The sequence below is a fragment of the Prorops nasuta genome, unplaced genomic scaffold (assembly GCF_024137725.1).
Source record: "Prorops nasuta isolate Cenicafe-Biocafe unplaced genomic scaffold, Cenicafe_Pnas_1.2 PNAS00004, whole genome shotgun sequence".
Lineage (NCBI taxonomy): Eukaryota > Metazoa > Arthropoda > Insecta > Hymenoptera > Bethylidae > Prorops > Prorops nasuta.
Window position 1 is genome coordinate 2,164,491 of NW_027116801.1, and position 23,485 is coordinate 2,187,975.

Below are 23,485 nucleotides of genomic sequence, written 5' to 3' on the forward strand. Positions count from 1 at the left end.
TCAACTCGGTCCACGAATTAACTCACGTACTTCGCCATTCAACACTGCACGAGATTCTACGAATCAGATCCCGAAGAGACAAAGTTTCTTCGAGAAAGCTAATCCAGCGAGAAAAGAAAAAGATTCCTCGAAGATTTTCTCCTCTCCCAACAATTACCCGCGGACGATACACATCTTCAGCTATTCCCCTAAAAAGTTTCGCTCCGTTAAATAAGACGTCGATTAATTTTGCAAGGAAACCCTCGATTATCCCTTCTCCCCGGCCATTGTCCCATCAGGACTCTGTGTTGTTAAGCTTCGGAGAGATTGGCTCGCAGTGAACGGGCCGATAAACACGAAAAGAAGCATTGGCCTGAAATCATGAAGCACGGTCACTGTGCAGTGGTAGATACTGTGTGCGTTCGGAACGCTTTGATTATTCGGAGAATTTGTATATAGCTGTTGCAATTTGACGAAGGGAAATTTTGGAATAATATCGCTATAGCGAATAGCGGCGAGGGTGGCTTTGATAGCGATGGGTAAGGTTGGAAAGGAACGAAATGGAGATGGTAAGCTTGTAAAGGCTGCACCAGGTATCCGCGATGCACCGTAAAGCAGCAGCTGCATTAGGTATACGTAGGGGGTATAGAGCAGTACTCGTGTGTTGGCGTAGCTGCAATGCGCAACGGCTACGCTAGGACCACGCCACTTTGTCCCGTATTTAGGAATTCCACAATCGTAAACCGTACAATACGATTTACTTACATCAGCGGAATCTCTGGAAATACCTCGAGAGGAGACTCGCATTTATTTATAGTTTACTCGTGAATTTTTCTCCTCGCTATGTACGACAGGGCAAAAAATTATCGAGTGGTCGATAAGATTCAAAAGACAATCTTTATTTCCGACGAATCTTAACAGGTAAATGACTGATAAGAAAAAGAAATAGTGAACATTGAAAGTACAATCGTTTTCGACTACAATTCGTGTATATGCTATACAGTGATATTTTATTATACACTTAATATGTACAAAACATATATATAAAGTTCATTTCAGCTATCTCTCCCTCTCTCTTTCTCGTTTATTGCGTGTATATATATATATATAACACGCATCGCAAGTTATTAATTATACGATTTCACGATCCGAGAATGTAATTGTATAGAGACGACAGTGTTTGTTCGGTATTGGGCAGCGGTACCCTTTTTCAAAACGCACACACGATTCTTTAGAGCTACGACGCCTTATTTTTGATTGTCTGTGTATTATGTTTGTAAATCTTGTCATAGCGAGCTCACTTTGTTGCATTCGGTCAATAAAAACGACGCAATGAAATACAGTGCAGCACGAAACGAGAGACGCACACATTTCGCGAAACCTCGTCAAAGCTTGATCCTCCTCGTGTGCGTTTCAATATTTCAAATGTTTTTTTATTCTTTGCGAATATATATATATATATATATATATATATATATACTGAATATGTATCCCTCTAAAAATCGTTAATAATCGTGTACGAGCGATAAGTTTTTGCAGCAACGATTGACGACTCACCGGAGCCTCGATCAGTCTCTCGAACGCTGTGGTAATTTTTTTAATTACTCCAATTGCAAATTAAGCGTTGTTGCTTCCCTTCCCATCCACATCTCGTTTCTTACTCTTCTGAATATATCCTTGTAAAAAACGTGCAAATCATATTTCTAACAAACGTCGACGCAGCCAAAGATGTCTCGTTAGATTGCTAATAATTGGGAGTTTCCCTGTCGACCTGCAGTGATTACTGGAATTTAGCTGCAAAATAGCAATTTGGAAATTCGAGGTTTTTATGCTCGACAATTGTGCGATCGTTTTACCGTGAGAATTGATGGCTTATAATAGGATTCTTGCTTCCCGTGAAAAGCGCGACGTTTTTCTCCGTTTTCTCGTGATAACATTGTATTGCTCCTTGAAAGCACGGTACATTGTACGTTCTCCAATATGAATTCGTAGTATTATCGCAAATCGTTTCGTACGGTGAAAGCAAATCCTTAAGGAGGTTCTTGCAGTCTATTCAGACTACTAATCACACGTGTTTCTTAAATTTTAAATAATAATCTGTCGTACAATTGAATAATTACTCGTGATATTTTTGAAATGGTCGAAAATATGAGAATGTTACATAAATTTTTAACACATTGACATCTAACGCACATTTTTATTACCTATATTCAATTTCTCTGCATGACTTGTTAAATGAAAAAATTTACATTTTTGGTTCGATTTTAATTCATCCATGAGCTCATTTAATTTGTAAAAGTATACTCGATAAATGCATCGTTTCAAAATAAAAGCTAATTTTTAATACAACTAAATTGTTTTTTTTTTTGGAAATAAAAAATACCTTTATCACAATTTTACAAAATATTGAAAAACGATGTATCTGTAGATTATACGCGAGCGACTAAATGAGATCGTTGATAAAATTCAAACGAGTCAAAAATTTAAATAAATGTGCTTCAAGAGTGTTTGTACTAGTCAAATATTTTATTTTCTATTTTTCTCCAAACGTTTTGGAATATTTCGCAATTAATTATTCAATTACATAACAATATTGTTTTCCTTTCAAATTGAAAGCATGCTTGACTAGCTTTGGCTCTGAATACATATAACGCAAGAACCTTTTTAAGATATTCTTTGAACGAATAAATAAAGCGACTATTCGCCGATCGGTTTAATTACCATCAAAATGATCGTCGTCACGAGCTCTTTGACACTTTATCTTAAAAAATATCTATATATCGCTACTGGCTGTTACACTGTGTACGAAACTCTGTTTATTTTCGACTACAACACACGAGCGTCATTATTTTAAAAGTGAAAGTGTCATCTAAAACGCTTGAGTTACCGAGACCATTGCCCACGTGTCTCAATGTTTAATGGTGTGTGTGTGTGTGTTTTGCGCATATGTATCCCATTAGCACTCCGTCGTATATAAACTCGTTTTCTGAAGCATTGAAAAATTACACTAATCTGTATACTGTCTGTGTGCAGCCGTGTAGTTTATACAATTTCGTTGCAACATTGCTTTTTGATAGGTGGGCGACACCGCGAAACATTAATGAGTTTCACATTACTTACAACATAACGAATTACGTTTGAAAACTTTGAATATCTTGCTCGCCTTAATCTTTAATCGTTATCACATCTGGCTACATAATTTTTCTTCTTTAAGCTCGGCACAAACTCGCGGAGAAATTCTACACACCATTTTTTTAGACTATCATGATAATATTAAAGAGGAATTTGATTAATGATTTTTCGTTTAAGGCGCTGTACAAGTATTTTATCGTTAAATTTTCACGCCGATCGAAGGAGACTCTTTCTCGTTATAGCGTTTATTTGAATATATGAAATCTTTTGTCGCTGTACGGGTTGAATTGGAGAAAAGTTTTATCGGCAATGCAAGACAGCTAAGAGAAAAAATTGATTTTATTGGGGGGGGGGGGGGGGGAAGAGAATCCATAAGCAAAAAGAATGGAAAGTAAACGTCACACTGAGACAGCTGAGTGGTTCGCTCTTTCAATCCAAAAGTGTCAAGTACACCCGCTTGATTTTTACCGTTTGTCCATAAATAAAATAAAGGTAGAAATCCTGCGGTATTATTCGTAACAGTGGAATCGAATAAAAAAAAACTCAGAGGGAAAAGGGTAAACTTGCGCCATGCGGTACAAATAAATATAAGAAAAAATGGTAAAAAAGTGAAATCACATTAAAATTTATTTTTATTGTATGAAATGAGAAGGGACGTGGAAAATCGATGGAGAGAAAAAGAGGATGTGGATGTGGAGGTGGATGGGGATGGGATGGTGGAGAGGTAGAAATCAGTTCTACAGTTGTTGGCAATAACCATCCATAATGCTTACAGTTTTGCAATAAATTAATGATTACTCAACTTTCTCGGCAGTATATTTCGCGAATAGATCGTACTCCCATGTAAATAATGCGTATCTAGGTGCATTAGTTTTAATACCCGCAAATTAATGTACTACCAAAGGTGCTATATTTTTTCACTTACACTCGTAGACAGTGGCTGCTCGGTTCTCCGAATGCGGCGCGCGCGCGCGCGAGTTTCATTATCTCCTCACTTCTGGTTTTCACAGGTGAAAAATATGTTAATGTTCCTTTGCGAAAAAGATAGTTTACAATTAATGAGCTGCACGAAAGTTTTAATTAAAATTTTTTCAGCTGCAGACTACGCGTCGAGCTATCCCTTTACATGTATGTTTTACCCCCAGGGTCATAATTAAATTCTTTTCGCGTGCGACGAATTGCATATAACAAGCCAAATGTATAATACACTATACATAACAAATCAATTGATTAATATTAATCGATAACATTTTTCACGTTCATATCCTGTGTATTTTACAATAAGCTTTTCAGGAATTGCTTAGAATCTTTACTCTCGAACTGAAACGTTCGTGCTGTTTGTGCCTCTTCGACGCGTTTGCACGAGTATACCCATCATCATCATCATCATCAACAACGATACTTTACTTTCGTTCGATTGTTAATACGCAGGATATTATTGGAAAAGCTAGTTGTAGTACTTTGAATTCGGAAGGTTAGTAATTATTAATTATTGCACTCTCATTAATTTCGGTATTCATCGGGGATAGATATATCTATGTGTATATATATCATATAATACATATAGTATATATATTTACAAAATATTTACAATCCATGATTTGCGAATATTGTAATGAGTTATCCTCAGCTCCAATTACAAAAGAAATAAATATACATAATTTCATTGAAAATGGTGTTTCGTGGCGAAACGGTAAATGACGATCGAATGAAATTCACATTAAAAATTCGTATCGTTAACATTGAAATGAAGTTAATCCATACGAAATAGCAATTAGCCTACGGTACGATATTGACGATCAGACATGCAAATTAAAAATTCAATGAAATGCGACTGCTATGCACGACAGAATAAATACATTTATAAAAATAAATACAATGATTCGTAACTTAATTAGTTAATGTTTTTCTTCGCAAAAGCTCCCTACGCGGGGCGTGACGGATGAGATTAAATTAAATTAGATAAAATTAAAATCGACGTTAATTTTATACAAAAAAAGAAAGCCTATAATATACCGCATTGCTTTTCATCAGTTCTTTGTCGCGAACAAGCCCTGTTTGCAACATAATAATCATGGGTGTTTTACAGTTTCTTTTTTTTAATATCCACGTGACAGAATTAAAGCCTCCGCGCGAATATATATATATATATATATATATATATGTAGTGTATACCAAGCATCAAATGGAAGGGACGAAAATTTGGTTTCTCTCGCAACGAAACATTCGAGGCGACCAATTTGAAAATAAAGGAGTATTTTGAAGGAATATCGCGGTAGCTTCTACACGATTAAGTCGTTATCAGTTGTTCTTCGTTCGCAACTGACGCGCATTATCATTAAGCGTCGACGCTTCCTGAAATTTCGCTTACAGTATACACGCTCTCAACAAATACATATACTCTTGAGCATTTCATTCGGGAGTATATACTCAACGTAATATCGTAACGATCGTTCAGCGATGCGATCTAATTATCACACTATAAATTACCGTATACCTCAGCAAACTTAATTCAACAATTCTCTTTCACAAGCGACCAGAGATAAATAACAATATAGAATTGATGCTATCACTGTGCAATTATAATCGTCCATCTTTGGAGCTTCCGTATAACATTTAATTGAAGAAAAAGCTCCTCTCGACGTTACTCTCCATAAACACTCTTCCTCCCAGAGTCCGTCTTCCTCCAGAGCGCAGTCATCCTCTCTCGCTCAACGCGTTCGCTGCAGCATCGTGGTAGATGGAAGGGGGGGGGGGGATGGTGTAGCTCCTATCAAAGCTGACAATAGACGACAATAATTAGGCCATAAGTGGTTATTGCTTCCTTCTTGGACATTGATAACGACGCGTTAAGTATCCGTGTCTTGGTGACGAAGGTCCACGAAGAGACGAACGATTGGAGAACTGGGACTTTGGAATCCTCCATGGGAGCAAAAGCTGATCGCTGCTGGTATCGACGAATAAACACCGCGATGTAGTTGTGTGTGTGTGTGTCGAGCAGCCAAAAACCGAGTCGCTACGTGCGTGCGAGTGAGCGCTCGGCTTTTGTTTGAATTAAAGTCTTAAAAATTATCACGAGCCGAAAATCATGAGCGTGTACAGCGCGTACAACGTTCGTTAACGCGATTCGACGCATTCGCGAGGCCAATGTATCCCCTTTACGAGAGTCTCTTGCGATGAACGAGTGCGTCGCGTGGATCTCTCTCCCGAAATCGAACGAAAGGTCTGAGGGAAAATATGAAACCTATGTATGCGTGTGTGTGTGTGTGCGAAGCTCCCGAGCTTCGAACTGAAACGCGCGTGATTCCTCCTGTTTCTTCGACGCAACGGTCGAGGAGCACGAACCGATCGGATCATCCGAGTTTCGGACTCGGCAACCACGAGAGATACAGCAAGATTTTTCTTAAACGTTAACATCGTCGCGAGCATCGTTGGGACTCGACGGGAATCGTATTGTCGCGAAACTGATAAATTCGCGATTGGCGAATTCTCGCGTCGAGTCCCAGCTGCTTTCATTGGCTACGAAAGCAGACTTAAGAGCTAACTTTGGCAATATACGATACGATCTATGTGTGTACAGTATGTACGTGTGTTTTTACGTATGCATGATCGTGTATACACGTGTGTATGTGTGTGTGTGTATAGGTGTACGCACGATTGGCCATTCGCACTATTCTCTAAACGAATACAATGTTGGACCACGCACTTACACACGCGCGTATATATGTATATATAATGTATATGTACCCCTCGTCTTTGCAAGTGTCAAACAGACTCTTGTTTAAAAAGTATTCCTAGCGCACTGAGAAAAAAATTCGTTTACATTTAACGAATATATTCATTTGGATTTTATTTATTTGAATTAAATGACATTTGGTTCACTCAAACATATATTATTTAAATGAAATAAAGAATTAATTGACATTAAGAAGTAAATTTACTGAACGGAATTTACTTGAAACAAACAAGTATGATTTTTTCTTAAATATTATTTATTGAAATAAAACGACCCTCACGCTTAAATTAATTCAACTAATTATTTAAATACCAATTTGAAGAAGTTCAAAAATATGTTTTTCACGTTAACATATTTACCAAAAAGAAAATAAAATATAGGATCGCTTGAAGCACAAGTACAAAATAAATAAATATTTATTGCACATTATAAACTATTCCTTCCCATTCAAATAAATTAAATATTTAAATGAAAAATAATTCATGCGCATAGTTGAAAGTAGTAAAAAAGGTTGCACTTTGCTCCGCATTATCATATTTGTGTTTAGTGAATTATTTCAATTGATTGAAACTTCTTATTTGGTAAAATTGAATATACGTTTGTTTAATTTTAATGCATGCTTAAATTGTTTGACCAAGATTTCAAGTATTTAGTAATTAACAATTATATGCATAAATATTTATTTAAACAAAGCGATTTTTCTTTTCCATGAACAAAACTTGTAATAGACTAACTTGGTAAGTTGAAAGACAATAATTGAAAATTATTACCGCTAATATACATTAGTCAAGTTTATTAATGAAGTCGCTAGTCTACCATTATTTCCAAGCAAGTGTATCGCCAGTTTACAAAAAAAATGTTTTAATTTATAAAATATATTATTTTTATCAAATAAATAAGTTTTTTTTTAAATATCTACGTTTGCTTCATTCAAAAGAATATTTATCTCAATAAAATAACTGATTTTCCTACCACGAGGTGGAGAGTCGTTCAAATTTTCTCAAAAGTGACACTCAGCTATTCGGTTTGCATATGACAAAACATCAGTTAGTATATTCAAACTGTTATAACAGGTAAGTGAATGGTTTCAACTTATGTTCTATAGCAAGTATGTTTTTCTATAATGTATTATTGAAATATTATTTGATAATATATTTCAGCAAAATGAGTGAAAAATTAGAATGTTTGAAGGTGAAGAAACGTATTCATTGAATACAATTGAGGGACATGATAAAGGTTATGAAGAAAATAACTAATTTCTTCAAGTGAAATAAATAATGATATGGCTCAAAGTACTGTGTATATGTACTGACGTACAGCTTCAAAGTAAATAATTAAATGAAGAGAAAATTAGCAGTGACGAACAATTACTACTTTACTAAATTTAAAATATTTTATTACATTACTGTAAACGAATATTTAATTGCTTGCTATAAATTAATTATTTGTAGTTATTATTATCTACAAAATTAAAAGTTCCTTTAAAAATGACTTGTTACCTTACAACGTCATTGATACGTCATAAAATATCTATTTCAATTTTTTATTTCAACTGTGTATATGAGTGGTGACAATAAACATTTTTTTAATTGTAGTGACTATCCCATAAAATGAAACATATATTTATTTATCTTTACAAAGAATGACGTATCAGTGACATGACAAATATGACGTCGTAAAAGTTGGTTGAATCAGAATATATTAATCGTTAGTGCAAATGAAATGAGCTTTTGAAAAAAACATATGTTTCATATACGCAACTGTATATTCCTTAAGTTTGCATGAATATACAATTGTCTTTAACGATTATGCATTTAAAGCACGATATAAAGGATTTAGGCATATTAAATGTTTTTGAATTAAATAAGTGCTGTGTAATTCAAATTATTATCTATTTAAAATCAAATAAATATTCATATGCATCAAACAATAAATTCTTTCATTCCATTAAAATATATTACAATTAAATAAATATTTACTTCGTGTGATTCGTTTAATGTAAATTTATTCATTAATCTTAAATAAATTAGTTGAACGGATACAAATCATACTAATATTTACTTGGATCCAATAAAATTCATTGAAATCAAACGAATTTTTTTCTCAGTTTATACGTTTGTCTCGCGTGTGCTTAAAATCTACTGTAAATTTGGTTTCGTCTCAGAGACTGCTGCCGAACTCGCTTGATCTTCGTCGATCGATGTGCTTCATATAAGTTTCTGAGTATACGCTCTTGGTTCGGTCGTCGTACCTGCAAACAGTAGAAGTAACAACGTTGAAATGGGAGAAAGAAGGTACTCGATATGCAGTATTGCTTGCAAAACTGTCTATAAGCGTAAAGTATATATTTTATACATATATATATATATATATATATAATAGCATGGTGTAGTAGTGTGCGTATATATAGTAGAAAGGCAGTTAAAAGAAATGGTTTAGTACAAAAGAAGAGAAAAAGCAGAAGAAGAAGAAGAGGAAGGGACGGACGGGGGAGGGGAGGGGGGATGAAAAGGCTCGAAAGAAAAGTTTGGCTCTTACTCTAAATCATCTCACTGCACTCCTTCTTGCAATTGGCGGCTGTACGAAACTAGGAAATAAAACAGCGCAGCTAAATAAGGTTATCGGCGTGTCAGGGCAAATCGCACCTTAACGACGGCCGACGAAAGTCGAGGGCCTCCAGGTCGGATGGCTCGCGCCTGCAGAGCGAGCAGAAGGCGCACTGGAGGGTGTTCTTGAAAGCTTCCCGGAAATCGCGATTGAAGTACGCGTAGATCAACGGATTGAGGGCAGAATTGGTGTAGCCGATCCAGAAGAGGATGGCGATGACGATGTCCGGGCAGGGACAGGACTCCTCGCAGAGGGTCGTGATGACGTACCAGAGGAAGAACGGCAGCCAGCAGAGGATGAAGGTACCCATAATGATACCGAGGGTCCTCGCAGCCTTGTGCTCCCTCTTCATCTTCATCATGTTCTTGTCCTTGGTCGGCGTGTGCAGGTGGTCCGTGCTGATCTCGTTCAAGGTCAGCGTCTTGGAGGAGCCCGCACTGTTCAGTTCGCCATTGATGTTGTTCAGGTTGTTCATATCCTTGCTGGGCCTGTGACTGAGCAACATGGCATTGCCCATCCTGCTGTGCATCTGCTTCTCCTGCCTGTTGGCCTCCTTGAAGATCGACAGATACGTCAGGGACATAATGGTGCACGGTATCCAGAAGGATATGCTGGACGAGAGCATGGCGTAGATCTTGTTGACCTTGAAGGCGCACTGCTCGGGATGCCTGTGCCTATGCAGATTGTTCTCCTCGGTGGTGTACCAACCGTTGAAGATCGGCACGAAAGAGATGATGGCCGGCGAGAGCCAGCAGGCCAGCAGCATGTACATGACGACCTTCTTCGTCATGTTGATGGGATATTTCAGGGGCTTCACAATGGCGTAGTACCTGTCCACCGATATGCACATCAGATGAAGTATCGAGCTGGTACTGAAGTAAACGTCCAAAGAGTTCCACACGTCGCACATGAAGTAGCCGAAGAGCCACTTGCCGGTTACCTGGACGCTCGCGTTGAAGGTCATCGCGAACATCGCGACCAGCATGTCGGCCAGGGCGAGCGAAACGACGAAGTAGTTGGTGATGATGCGGAGTTTCCGGTGGCGCATCACGGACACCATGACCAGGAGGTTGCCGAACACGGCCGTTATGATGATGGAGCCCAGGATGCAGCCCTTGAGGACGGCCAGCGGCACGTCCGGCCAGTCCTCCTGCTGATGATGAGGGTAGTAATGATGATGCTGCTGCTGTTGCTGCAGCGAGAGGTTCTTCGGGTTGGCTAGGCTGCCGTTGCCGCTGTTGTTCTGGTTGTTAACGTTCGCGTTGCTACTGGGGTAGCCGTGAACTCCCAGGGGGGAGAAGATCTCGCTCGGGTCAGCCGCAATCGTGGACGTAGCAGAAACCGTGGCTGCTGTAGCGATCGCCGTGACCACCGCCACCGCCGCCGTCACCGCCGTCTTTGTCCTCGTTGTCCTCGTCCTCGTCATTCCTGGCGGCATCCTCCTAAGTCACCGAGGAGCCGCCTAGCCCCAGCACCAGGCTGACCTTCATCGTCCTCCTCCCCGTTCTTTCTCTCTTCTACTCTTCGCTCCGGATGATCCCTCGGCTCCGATGCTCATCTGAAAACATGGCAAATCTTTTCTTATTTCGCTGCGTCCACTATATAGCTGCTAGCTAACTACCACCCCCCCCCCCCCTTTTAACTGACACACTCTCTTCGGCTTATTTACGAGCCCATTTATTGCGTCTCTCTCTCTCTCTCTATATATATATGTGTGTGTGTGTATAGGTTCCACTCGCTCGACGAGCAAACCTATCGCTTCGCGCGATAAAGGAATTTTGTTGGTCAAGATAAAAACTCCATTAACCCACGCCACTTGAACCCTTTAGATTTACGACAAAATGGAAACCGTGTAAACTAATTGGACAATTTTGTTCCAACGACTGACATGTAATGAAAATTAATTATTCGTCGTTCGGTCTTTGCTACAGAAATTGATTTTATTCCTTTGTATATGTAGAAAATACTATGTCCTAAGTTTCAGTTTATACTATAATACATATCGTGTGGTATAAGCACGCGTGATTTTTTATTTATATTTACTACACGAGTTTACGTATACATTTTATAGCAAGAGTTATATAACGAAACTATATTACAATTCGCGTGTAATGGTAACTGTAAGGAAGCAGTGTCTCCGAAGGAAGAGCTTCATCGTTGAGCCTTATTTTCTTTGAACTTCTCTGTTCCGGTTTTATCTTAAATCTTTGTCCATCTTTTCAATTTCTTGAGCCATTGGAAAAACTCGACTCCTAAGATGGAACGAAGAAATATAACGTTCGCGAACGCTTTTAATCCTATTTCAATCATCATTTGTTACCGTTGCCATAAAATCCAATTTCGTCTTTCTATCTGACGAGGTATTATATCGTAAAGCCATACTCAAGTTTCTTTGAAACGTCAAAACTCTAATTTACCTTTCTCTCATGCACTTTACTTTTCTCTTTCGAATTACCCACAAAGAGTAGTTACCCCAGTGGAGAACTGTCATTTCGTTATTCTTTCCAAAGCTACAAATTTTCTAGCTAATCGAAATGATAAAATTCCATACGAAACAAAATACTCTTTATACGAATAGTACACAGCAGTGTACATGTAACCCATAACCTTTTCTCTCCTCTGCCTTGCAAAGATTATAAATAAGCGCCCGCACCTCACAATTTGTAGTTTAAACACTTTCAAACTTCCCTAACAAGCTTCGTAGATGCATAGAAAAAGCCTCGCTGGCATAAATCGATTGGGCACGTTTAAAATTTGCCCCTGAAAAATAAAATCCTAATTTCCTATTTCTGTTGCGATGCCATCGGAAGAATGGAGAAGCGCTGGTCTTAAGAAAAAAGCAAGTAAACTTGTAGCAAAGTTCCCCGCAATAAGATTCCTTTAATTAGAACTTATTAATTCCTGTATATATACGCAAGTGCCAAGAGGGGACCAGGCACAAAACTAGAAAGTTAATAAAAACTTATCGTCGCGTTATTCCGAATAAAATTCCCGGTGAAGCATTAAATTATTCAGATTTAGCAAAATTGATCCAACTGAAAAGCGCTCCTCGAGAGCTGCCACGCGAATTATAATTAAAAATATATTTATTACGCTCTTGCCTCTCCGCGATGAAACATTTATTTTGATTGGTGCGTGAAAACAAATAGAGGATCGTTTAAGGGAACGGTAAAGGAATAAAAAAAGGCTCTCGTAATCCTCTAATAAAAACACTGTAAAATCTATCATAAAGGAGTTTATTGTGATTGATCCTGGAGCTCGGGTAGTTGCAAACTTATTTCGCAAAGGAAGAAGGAAAAACGTCGGTGAATTTCGTTGATGATTATACGAGTACAGTATACAGCTTTAAACGCTGTGTTGGACGACCTCGAGCCAGAGGAGAAAACGTGTCACGTCAGGATGCAAAAATATGCAAATCGTACGCAATTGTTCGTCGTCGGTCGTGTTGGTTCTCGTGAGAGTGACTTCGAAAGGGGGATTGTGGGAGAGGTGGCGAGGGAAGGAGGGGGTGGGGGGAGACGCGCAGAAGTAGAATTCCCAACGCGAAGGCCGGCCAAGGGTAGACCTCGCGGAATCCGCAAGATCAATGACGAACAGTCGAGCTCGAGTACCATTCCCCACTCTCATTCTGTCCACCGAGTAATGAGAATTTCTCGCATTTTCCAGTCTCGGGCTTTTGTATCGGCGCTAATTGGGCGCCAACGCAGCGCATAAATCCATGCCGATCGTTTCGCGTCGAGCAACATTAATAGTCCTATCTTGACTAATATATATTCATCCCCCCCCCCCTCCTCCTTATCCTGTACCTTCTCAGGCGTGTCTACAGAGTTCTCCAAAAAAACAAACCATTTATTTATTTATCCTTATCAGTCGTTGTGAGACCGATAAAAACTGGTCTCATTGTTTGTTTTTAACCAACGTAGCAGCAAGGATAAGATGAATTTTTTCAAATTTTATCTCCCCCACCCCTACTTTTTCTCATTCTTCAATGTTTCACTCGAGTACGACTGAATCGCTTGTTTCGTTAATGATGAATTTTTTCCCTGAATTTTTATAATATTTTAGGATAGAAATTCTTCTCGCAGGATGGAATAACAATTTATGGAGCATCAATAAAATGCAAAATTCTCTGTGTATCGCTTCCCAGAACCACGAATATTCCCGTGAGTCATCTTCTTCCACGAGCAGAATATTTTTCTATTGATTTTTCCATTTTTAACAGGAAACGGTGGTACAGTGCTCCCATTTTCAATTGTTTATGCAGTAATGTCCAATGCTTATACGCGAAGGTACTTATAAAGTATCATTGAAAGAAATGTACCGGGTGGCCGGTTATCCAAAGACTACGAACGTATAAAATAGTATAATTAGAATAATTAAAGAAAAAATTATTATACTTCTCAAACCTCGCCTTTACCGAATAAATTCTGAAGAATCTACGTCCATTAATTCGAGGCTTCATCCGAGGAGCATTTTACAAAGTTTAATCAATAAAAATTGTTCATCAAAATCTTGCAATTTTTAATTCTCGACAACTTCTTATCCATAATCCTCAATATCCCACCCCGTACATCGCACTCAATGTATATTTCATCATAAAATTCTGTTTTCTGTTGAAATAAATTTTAAAAAATACAAAGTGTATCCATACATATGGTTATTATATTTGCTTCGCGAGTTAACAATAAAAAAGGTTTGGGAAATATTAGAATTCACTCGGCAGACTCTCTCGTAATACGTTTAATTTAATATCACCATTGATAACTGTTGCTGCAATGCACTCGTATAACTCTGTAGCAAAGGCTCTCGAGAATATTTGAACTGCTGGACTTTTCAAAGGTATGGGTCCGATGAGAATCGAAATCTCTTTTGCGGCAATGTCCATAATTCATGAACTTTTGCATCGTTTCCCCGAACTACATGATTTTCTACTTTCCCATCATCCACGCATGGCACGCGGTCATAATGCAAGTACCTTTGCGGTGCAACACAACGAATCTCCAGCGTAAAATCGTCCTTCGGCATCGTTGGCTTATATTTTTGCTTATATACCCGTAATTTTGCAACTTATTCATTTTTCACAGTGAATAACAATTTATCGAGTGAAAATATTCTTGAAGAATCAGTCGCTCAATAATATTATTTCTTGGATTAAAAATCTGTATTGTATATATATATATATATATATATATATATATATATAAATCTGTGATGCTCGAGATACAAAAGTTTATCAGTATCGCGGCTAAAAGTTCCGACTAATTTTATTGGCTCGAGTGGTGGAGAACTTTGGTTCGCAAGTTTTAAAACGTTTTCTGGCTATGGAGTAGGGCGATTTTAGATTAAATGTAGTCTTGCGGCTGTATCCGGCGTAAAACTCTACTCTCGTAGCCCATCAAAAATGTATGTACTATATATAGTACATTCTGTGATGCGAAAAACTCGCTCCGTTTCGTGATCGAACGATAATTCATGATACTCGGTTAATTAACTTTCTTCTCGGCAGTGATTAATATGTGATACTGTGCTTTGAAGTAAAAAGCAGAGGTTTTTAAAAATTAAGGGAGGAGATATATTGGGAAAGCTTCGAAATGTATGATTTCCTACGTTTTTCCCGAGGAAACACTCGTTCTATATTTTTTATTAATGTTTAATTATAATTTTTGTAAACAAATAATAGAAAAAACTAATTATTTTAGCTTTGGTTCTTACATTATTTTGAGTCTTGAAATTAAAGTTTCTTTCATAATTTCATCAAAGGAAAATATTTAGGTAGAGAAGACACACAGTAATGTTACAAAGCCAAGATCAAAATTTCATTATGATCGGATGAATAGTTTTGGAACTACATTTTCCACTAATTTTAAAAGTATGTTTTAAGAAAAAATGTTTATAAGTTTGATTAATACCAGCACTGCTCGTGTTTTACATCGCGTTCCAGCGCTACAACTTGCACATTTGTAGAATTTTGTTTCAAAACTTTGCAATGCTTGTACAGCTATATTGCAGAATTTTAAGTGAATTTTTTTTCACATATACAATTACGCACATTATCGCTTCCTTACATTCGTGGATATGCACGAAAAGAATACAACAAAGGTTAATAAATCTCTGAAAATAAACATTTCAACGACTCTTTTGTCTTCTTTAACAAACACACATTTATTGCCACTAAGCTTAAAATATTATTGCAATAAATTCTTCGTCAAAGAAAACAAAACAATTGCTGAAATATTTATTTCAAAAAAAAATTAATTTCTGCGTCACGCACGGTTAATTTTGGGAGAGCAACTATGTAGATAGCACACATTAATGTTGCCTATATAAACAAGATAAGCGCGTGTTTTTCAACATGTTACTAGGAAAAACAAAAACAAAATTATCGCGTATCTCGATACAAGTATAAGTGGAAAGTTTGACGCGTTACAGGTGAGAAGTGTGTTGAACATCGGCTCGAAGTCGGCCAATTTAAAAATTGAAATATCGACACACTTACGCGCGTGTCGGGCAAATATCACGAATGTGTGTGTGTGTGTGTGTGTGTGTAAACGAAACGTTTTACGTACGTGCTTTTCGAGGAAGAGGTTTTTCTCGGGCGCGCAGCGTAAATCTTGCGATATCGATAGAAGTTTGTATCGAAAATCCGTTGCGTCATTGTGATATTATAAAGTCGGTTGACGCAAAACTGGCAGGAGAAATATCAGCGATCAGAGTAGCGCGTGTATAAGCCGCGGATATGCAGATTCTCGCTGCTTGAGAAACTACCCTGTCATTTGCATAATCTGGATTTCAAGCGATGCAATAAATTCGAAAAGTTGCTGCTTCCCAAAAGTTGCTAAACTGCGCACGCGCCGAATCCTTTAATCCCGAAACTCGCGAAACTCCATTCACGCGGGCACCTGTTTCTTTGGAGTAACCCTCCAAGGATCAACCTTCATTTTTTTTAACTACAACCTTTCACAAAATCTCGTTTGTTCCACCGAGACACCAACTTAATACGACATTCATTTTCCTGTCTTCCTTCGAAAAGCATCATTTTTCCCTAATAACATAGTTTCATCCAAGAGCACAATCCAGTTATTTCACGGCGAACCTATGGAGGTTTCCATAAAAAAAAAAAATAACATTTTCCAGAATGAATTCTGCGAAGAATATTTTCTTACGTTTTAAACAAAGTTAAATGACGTAAACGCAGAAATATCTTTTATCGAGTATAAAAGTCTGATAAGGAGAGAATCGGTTGAAAAGTGAGTTTTTCCAATACACACAGACGTTATTAATGAGTCAGCTTCGCAGAATTTCGGCAAGATGAAATAAAGAGTTTATATATATATATATATATTAGGGTGGTCATTAAAAAAAAATTTTTTGGCGGATCCTTAAAAAACACTAGTATTTGATGAGAAACTACAGTGATTGAAACCTGTGGCCTGACAAATGATGGAAACACGTGCCTCAATGCGATCAAATATAATTTTCGAAGAATTTTACAGTTTTTCGCAGATAACTCATTAAATATTCGATTCTATGAAAAGATGCATATAACCTTTTCTCTGCAGAATTAAATTCTACATAATAAAGGTTCTATACATTTTTCTTCTAGAATGCATACTAATCGAGATATTCTTGAAAAATCGATCCTCTTGTTCGTTTATACACATTATATTGATATGTTTATATGAATAATTATTTTTAGTTTACCGTACAATTAACATATTTTATTAAATTAAGAGAAATAAAATGTGTAACTACAGCGAAATAAGAATAACTACTCATATGAGCATATGTCAATATATAATGTGTATAAACGAAAAAGAGGATCGATTTTTCAGCAATATCTCGATTAGTATGCATTCTAGAAGAAAAATGTATAGAATCTTTATTATGTAGAATTTAATTCTGCAGAGAAAAGGTTATATGCTTCTTTTCATAGAATCGAATATTTAATGAGTTATCAGCGGAAAACTGTAAAATTCTTCGAAAATTGTATTTGATCGCATTGAGGCACGTGTTTTCATCATTTATCAGGCCACAGGTTTCAACCACTGTAGTTTCCCATTAAATACTAGTGGTTTTTGGGGATCCGTCAATTTTTTTTTAACGACCACCCTAATATATATATATATACTACCAAAGGTCGATCTCGATAGGAAAGGAATTTGGGACGATATAGTGTGTAGAGCTCGCCATTATTATTTCGAGGCACGTTTTACCGTTAGCAGTTTGTTTTAACGAAGCGATAAGTACTCGGTACGCGATAGTTTCTGCAGGCGATTTTGCCAAGTGCAGTAATAATAACTTGAGTGAACCGGTATACATCGGGTGCAGCACAACTATGGAGTACCTTATCAGTACGGGAATGATAACTCGGTAGTTGGAATGAAAAGACCAACTTTACGTTGGTTGTGCGCCAACTGTCGTTCCACACTCTCGCGTTTTCCTTCTCGCTAATTATTAGCTCTCTCCCCACTTTCTATATATATATATATATAGATAAAAAAGACATCAAACGCAATTGAATCGCCGGAACAATCAGGAGCATCGCGCACAAACTGCAGTAATTTTGACCAAACTTTCAACGTTTTTAATATTCCTTACTTTGGCCAGAAAAAATATATTAATATTCCGAACGGTCAAACCGAATTTCAACGAAATTGATTGGTCCGGACGAAAAATAAAGGGAGACTGCAACAACGCAAATTTTTCAATAGCGAAACGTGAAATATTTTCTTTCTCGTCGTGAATGCGCGCGATATCCTATTCACCGTGTGCATGGTAACGTATGATTGTTCTATATATATATATATATATATATATATATATTTTCGCGTCAAACGAAATATAATGGTAAATTTATAAAACTCGTTCGAGAGGGAAGGGAGATATTTTCTAGTGACTCATACGGTATATATATATATGTGTGTATATACGCGTGTAAGGGGATAAAGGCTCGACGCGCGATTCAATTGTTATTTTTGAAAGGGATCTTGAGTTTTGATGGGCCTGAATTACTCGACTCTCGTCCACTTATCAATATTTGCTAGGATAGATGATGCCACGCTGCAAGGAAATCGCTCCCCGTAATTACTAGGTCACTGCACGTACGTGACTTGCGCGGCCTGAAATTAATCGGGAAAACTTGATTAGGACTTAAGCCGCGGATCGAAGCCGCAAATTGAGGTTCGATTTAGGTCCCAAGTTCCAAATTCGGATGGATCATCAATCACAGGCAACTCGCCTATACTCCCTCGTGTTAATTCCCATTAAACTAGACATTAATTACTCGACTCGAGCGTCGCTTGTATAAAGTTTACGCAAAGACGCGAAACGGAAGAACCTGTTGAATGAATTTTATCTGCTTTTGCACGATTATAAACAATGTATAGACTGTGTACAAGCAATATGTATACAGCCTGTGGTGTCCCACGAATGATGGCCATGACAATACCATTGGATAGGGGACAAAAATCTAAATAAAAAAGTTGTAAGAACTTTTTTGCTAGCACCCTTAGTTAAAAAGTTATTTGCAATTAAAGACTATCGATTAAAGTAGCCTTTCTTAAAGAGGAAGATTGTTTTGGTCGTGTTATAATGCCAAAAATGCTAAGATTCTGTGAATTAAAATACTAAGAAAAACACAAAGCCAAACATCTACTTGAGCCTATTGAAGTGGTCGAAGGCCGATCGGCAGTTTCGAGTGCGAGCGCCATAAAAACAATCAAAACATAAACACTTTCGAGAGAAGCTATAAGCTAAGATTGAAACTTTTGCAACTTTCGTTTAACAAATTAATTATTTATATTTTTAAATTGTGTGTATTTTTATAATAAAAACGAGTCCAAACATAACACAATTACGTTAATTGTAGAGTTAATTAATTAATAGTATCGCTAAAAGTAGTCGTAATTATGTCACGTTTGGACTCATTTTCATAGTAAAAATATACACAACTTAAAAATATAAATAATTAATTTGTTAAACGAAAGTTGCAAAAGTTTCAATCTTAGCTTATAGCTTTTCTCGAAAGTGTTTATGTTTTGATTGTTTTTATGGCGCTCGCACTCGAAACTGCCGATCGGCCTTTAACCACTTCAATAGGCTGCAGTGGATGTTTGGCTTTGTGTTTTTCTTAGCATTTTAATTCACAGAATCTTGGCATTTTTGGCCTTATAATGCGACCAAAACAATCTATTTCTTTAAGAAACGCTATCTGTTATCGGTAATCTTTAATTGTAAATAACTTTTTAACTAAAGGTGCTAGCAAAAAAGTTTTTAAGACTTTTTTACTTAGATTTTTGTCCCCTATCCGATGGTATTGGCATGGCCATTGCTCGTGGGGCACCCGCATATTTAATATGCAATAGAAAGGTTCTCTCATCGAGAAATTCCAACCGCGTTGATTTTTAATTGATTTTTCTACAAGATGAAAAATATTATAGAATAATTAGGAACGTGTGGCTGCAAATTTTTATTGTAAATGATTCCAAAAAAGAAAACTGCATTAACGAATCTCCTAAAACAATGTCTCAGGTTCTTGGCAAAATATTGATGCATGAATATATTTAGTGGCATTGCAAAGTACGTAGACTCGCACATTTCAAACTTGGTACAACAAATCATTAATTACTTACCTCATGTGTCACTCTGTAAAGTGTACGCAAAGACGCGAAATAGAAAAACCTGTTGAATGAATTTTATCAGCTTTTTGCACGATTACAAACAATTTATAGTCAATGTACACAATACATGCATAATATATACGATAGAAACAACGTTTTCTCCTCGAGAAATTCCTACTTTGATGATTTTTAATCGATTTCTGTCTAGGATAAAAAATATTAGAGAATAAATAAGGAACGTGGCTGCAAATTTTTATTGCAAATAATTGCAAAAAAACTGCATTAACGAATCTCCTGCAAGAATGCACAATGTTTCAAACTCTTGGCAAGATATTGATGCATGGATATAGTTGCTTTGTAAGGTACGTACTTGCAAGTTTCGAGCTCGGTGCAACAAATCATTCTCGTAATTCAAAATGTCATAATGTCTTGGCAGACGTGGATTCTCTCGTGGGCGTTTCTCGTTATAATAAAGAATGACTCTACCGAAAACTAATGTATCCATTGTTATTATAACGTATTCAGTCCACTGATCATTATATTACAAGACCTAGCTATTGATGGATGAGAATGGTCCAAGAATTCCCAACTTCAGTGTTATTTTCCTTGTTAAAATGCATTTTCGAAAGGTCCTGAATTATTTTCGAGCAGCAATCATCAATATTTTCTATCCTTACACTTGTTCTATTTAATAGAGAAAAGATTTTCAGTTTTTAAGAAAAGTGCTTGAGAATAAACCTTGCCTCTAATCATCCATGTACGAAAAATTCTTTCGAGACCGGTTTGACTCACGTTTATTGCACAATTCCCTAGACTCGCTTACGCATATCGGACAACAGAGTCTCCACGAGTTATTGGCAAGAATGACTCGGTATTTTACCGATTGCATAATGCACAATTTAACTCCAAATAAAATTAAACTAAACGCATAAATTTTTACAAAAATATTTCAGAAAACCCTATATATAGTAATTCGCACAAAATCCTATAAAATTCATCGAACATTTTATTGCCTCCTTAGAAAAGCTGAAAAATATAAGATAATCCGGGCGAGAAGTATTCGATCGAAAGGATAAGCTTTGCATCGACGAAAAATAGGATCACAAATTTCTATCTTCCCCTATTTCATTTAAATCTCTGGGAATCGAAGTGATCGACCGAACAATATTGGCATATCAGTTTAAAAAAAAAACACCAAAGTAAACGTATCAGAATTCGTGTTATAAGTATCGTTCGCGGCACATCAATTGGTGCGCACGTGTCTTGCACAAATAACAGTACGTTAAATCCGTAGCATCTGCCTCAGCATTGAGATTCGAGGCACAGGACGCATCGTTATTAATACGAAGATTGAATATTTAGCAGTCATCGAAATTTGAAACGTATATAAGCGTAAAGAATTAGAATATCGAGGGTGGAGGAGGTTCGGATAGATCCGAATTTGGAGAATCTTATTGTACACAGAGTCAGTTTGAATTTAGATGAGCAACAACAGAGCCCGTTCCATATTCTAGGTACGTATTGGCAAACACGCTCTCGAATACATCATTTTCGTTCCAATAACTTGGATGGATCACAGCCCTCGCCCATCCAACTCCTTCTCGGTTGATAACGAACGACCGCGGGACGGGAGTGGTACACTCACGGGATGGAGAGAGTGCGCAAAGATAAATTCAAATGGGCAAACGAGAATTTTAAACATTGATTTAAATATAATACGCGGCTAAACCTGCAAATTTTCCCTCGCTAAAAGTAAAGCTCGAATATCGAACGAGCAAATACACGATTTTCCCTTTGCTATCCACGTGGTTTCCCGGATAACGAGCCTCGTGAATACTTTGGAACGAACGAAAAATTGTTATGGGAATTCATATATATATATATATATATATATATAACTCCGTTACTTTTGTACGTCATAAAGAAATATAAATAGAAAAAAGTTGGAAATCTCTCTAGAGGCCCGTCCACTCGAATTATTATTCGGATCCCGGTGGTTTCAGCTGCGACCAACGTGAAAACACGCTGGTCGCAAAAGCAGGAAGGAAATTATGGCAAATTTAACACGTTTCTCGGCCTGATTCTAATTTGTTTAAATATTACAAGTGTCTATATGAGTGTGCGTAATTAGTACTCCGCGTTACAATGTATCATTCCTACGGAGAGTGAAATTGTGGGATTTTTAATATATGCATGAGGTTCCATGCAGTTGTTTTGGTAATTTAAGAAAAGTAGGAAAAAGTGTGTAAAGGGATTTTGTCTGGGATATAAAAATCTAGCTTTTTCTAAATATACAAATACGCACACACAGAAACGTGTAATCTGACATTGTTGACAGTGGAGTTTTCCATAAGAAAAATGGCACAGATTTAACCAGACGATTAAGCGAGGAGGACCAATGAGAAATCTCCCATTTATCTCCTCTTAGCATAGTGGGGAACGCAGTCTGGAAGACGAGAAACGAAACGCGAGTGTGTATGTACAGTACACACACATATATACAGGAAAGAAGTTGGTATCGAGGCGTCGAGCCCGCAGGGAAATATTTCTTTCACGTGTCAAATCGCGATTGTTCTGCCAAGGTCAAGCATGCTCTCGCAGTATTGCCTGAAGAGAGGCAAAGTTTTGGGGTCGACGAAGAAGCAACGTTGCCGGTCACCACCACCTTTACCTCCCTATCCCTCCTTTTTATCTTTCCCGACAAACCCCTTTTTTCATCCGACAACCCCTATCATCCCCCTTCGTTCCTTCCCCAAGATACCCGTTAAACCTTAAACGTTATAAAACGTTCTCCATTCTCAGACGCGTGTACTTTGCTCTCTCCCTCTCTCTCTCTCGAACAGCGTAACACAGATATCCACTTCCTGTCAGCACAAAGCTGCTTTAACTTTCCTAATTACCTTTCATTCGATACGAGCTTCAACTCTCCTCGTTATTCAGACTAGTCAAAAACTCCTTATTTCATCATCCTTTCGTTACAAAATTATTACTATTATTATTATTATATTGCTATACGAAATGATTTTTGATTTTTCCTTCGCCTCGTTTGCACGAAGGAGTAATAAAGCGGTATAGCATTTTGGATTTTGATTAAGAGAGGGACTGAAAACGGTCATTCGTGATAAAAGCTCATTACTCGAGCAGTAAATTATTATTCGAGAGACCGTAGTTTTAACGAACGTGTACATTATCCTTTAATAAGTTTCCTTGTAGTATATATATATATAGATATATAGCAGCATTTGATCCGTGCTACAAAAGCTTAGCATGCATAATGATGGAAAAGGATCTTCTTACAATTTAAATCTTGCTGCGAGCTTAACGAAAACTGAGATTTCAAACGGCGTATGTTATACCTGCATATGTAGTACACGAGATATTACAATAAAATTCCCGTGTAAAATGTGCTTGC

General features: G+C 37.2%; 1 protein-coding gene across 11 annotated transcripts in view; it reads right to left on the minus strand.

Moving 5' to 3' along the window:
• Positions 1 to 870: 870 nt before the first annotated feature.
• Octbeta2R (Octopamine beta2 receptor) overlaps positions 871 to 23,485 on the minus strand; it is a 132,844-nt gene continuing 110,229 nt past the window's right edge. For 9 of the 11 annotated variants that reach the window (XM_066725046.1, XM_066725048.1, XM_066725051.1 and 6 more), the window contains 2 exons: positions 9,493 to 11,012; positions 871 to 9,098 (listed from right to left, as the gene is read on the minus strand). In XM_066725046.1, the coding sequence (XP_066581143.1) occupies positions 9,008 to 9,098; positions 9,493 to 10,892 (1,491 nt within the window). In that variant the 5' untranslated portion in view covers positions 10,893 to 11,012 and the 3' untranslated portion in view covers positions 871 to 9,007. Of the gene's footprint in view, positions 9,099 to 9,385; positions 11,013 to 23,485 lie in introns of all 11 variants that reach the window. The other 2 variants (XM_066725053.1, XR_010822422.1) reach the window with 2 other exon arrangements.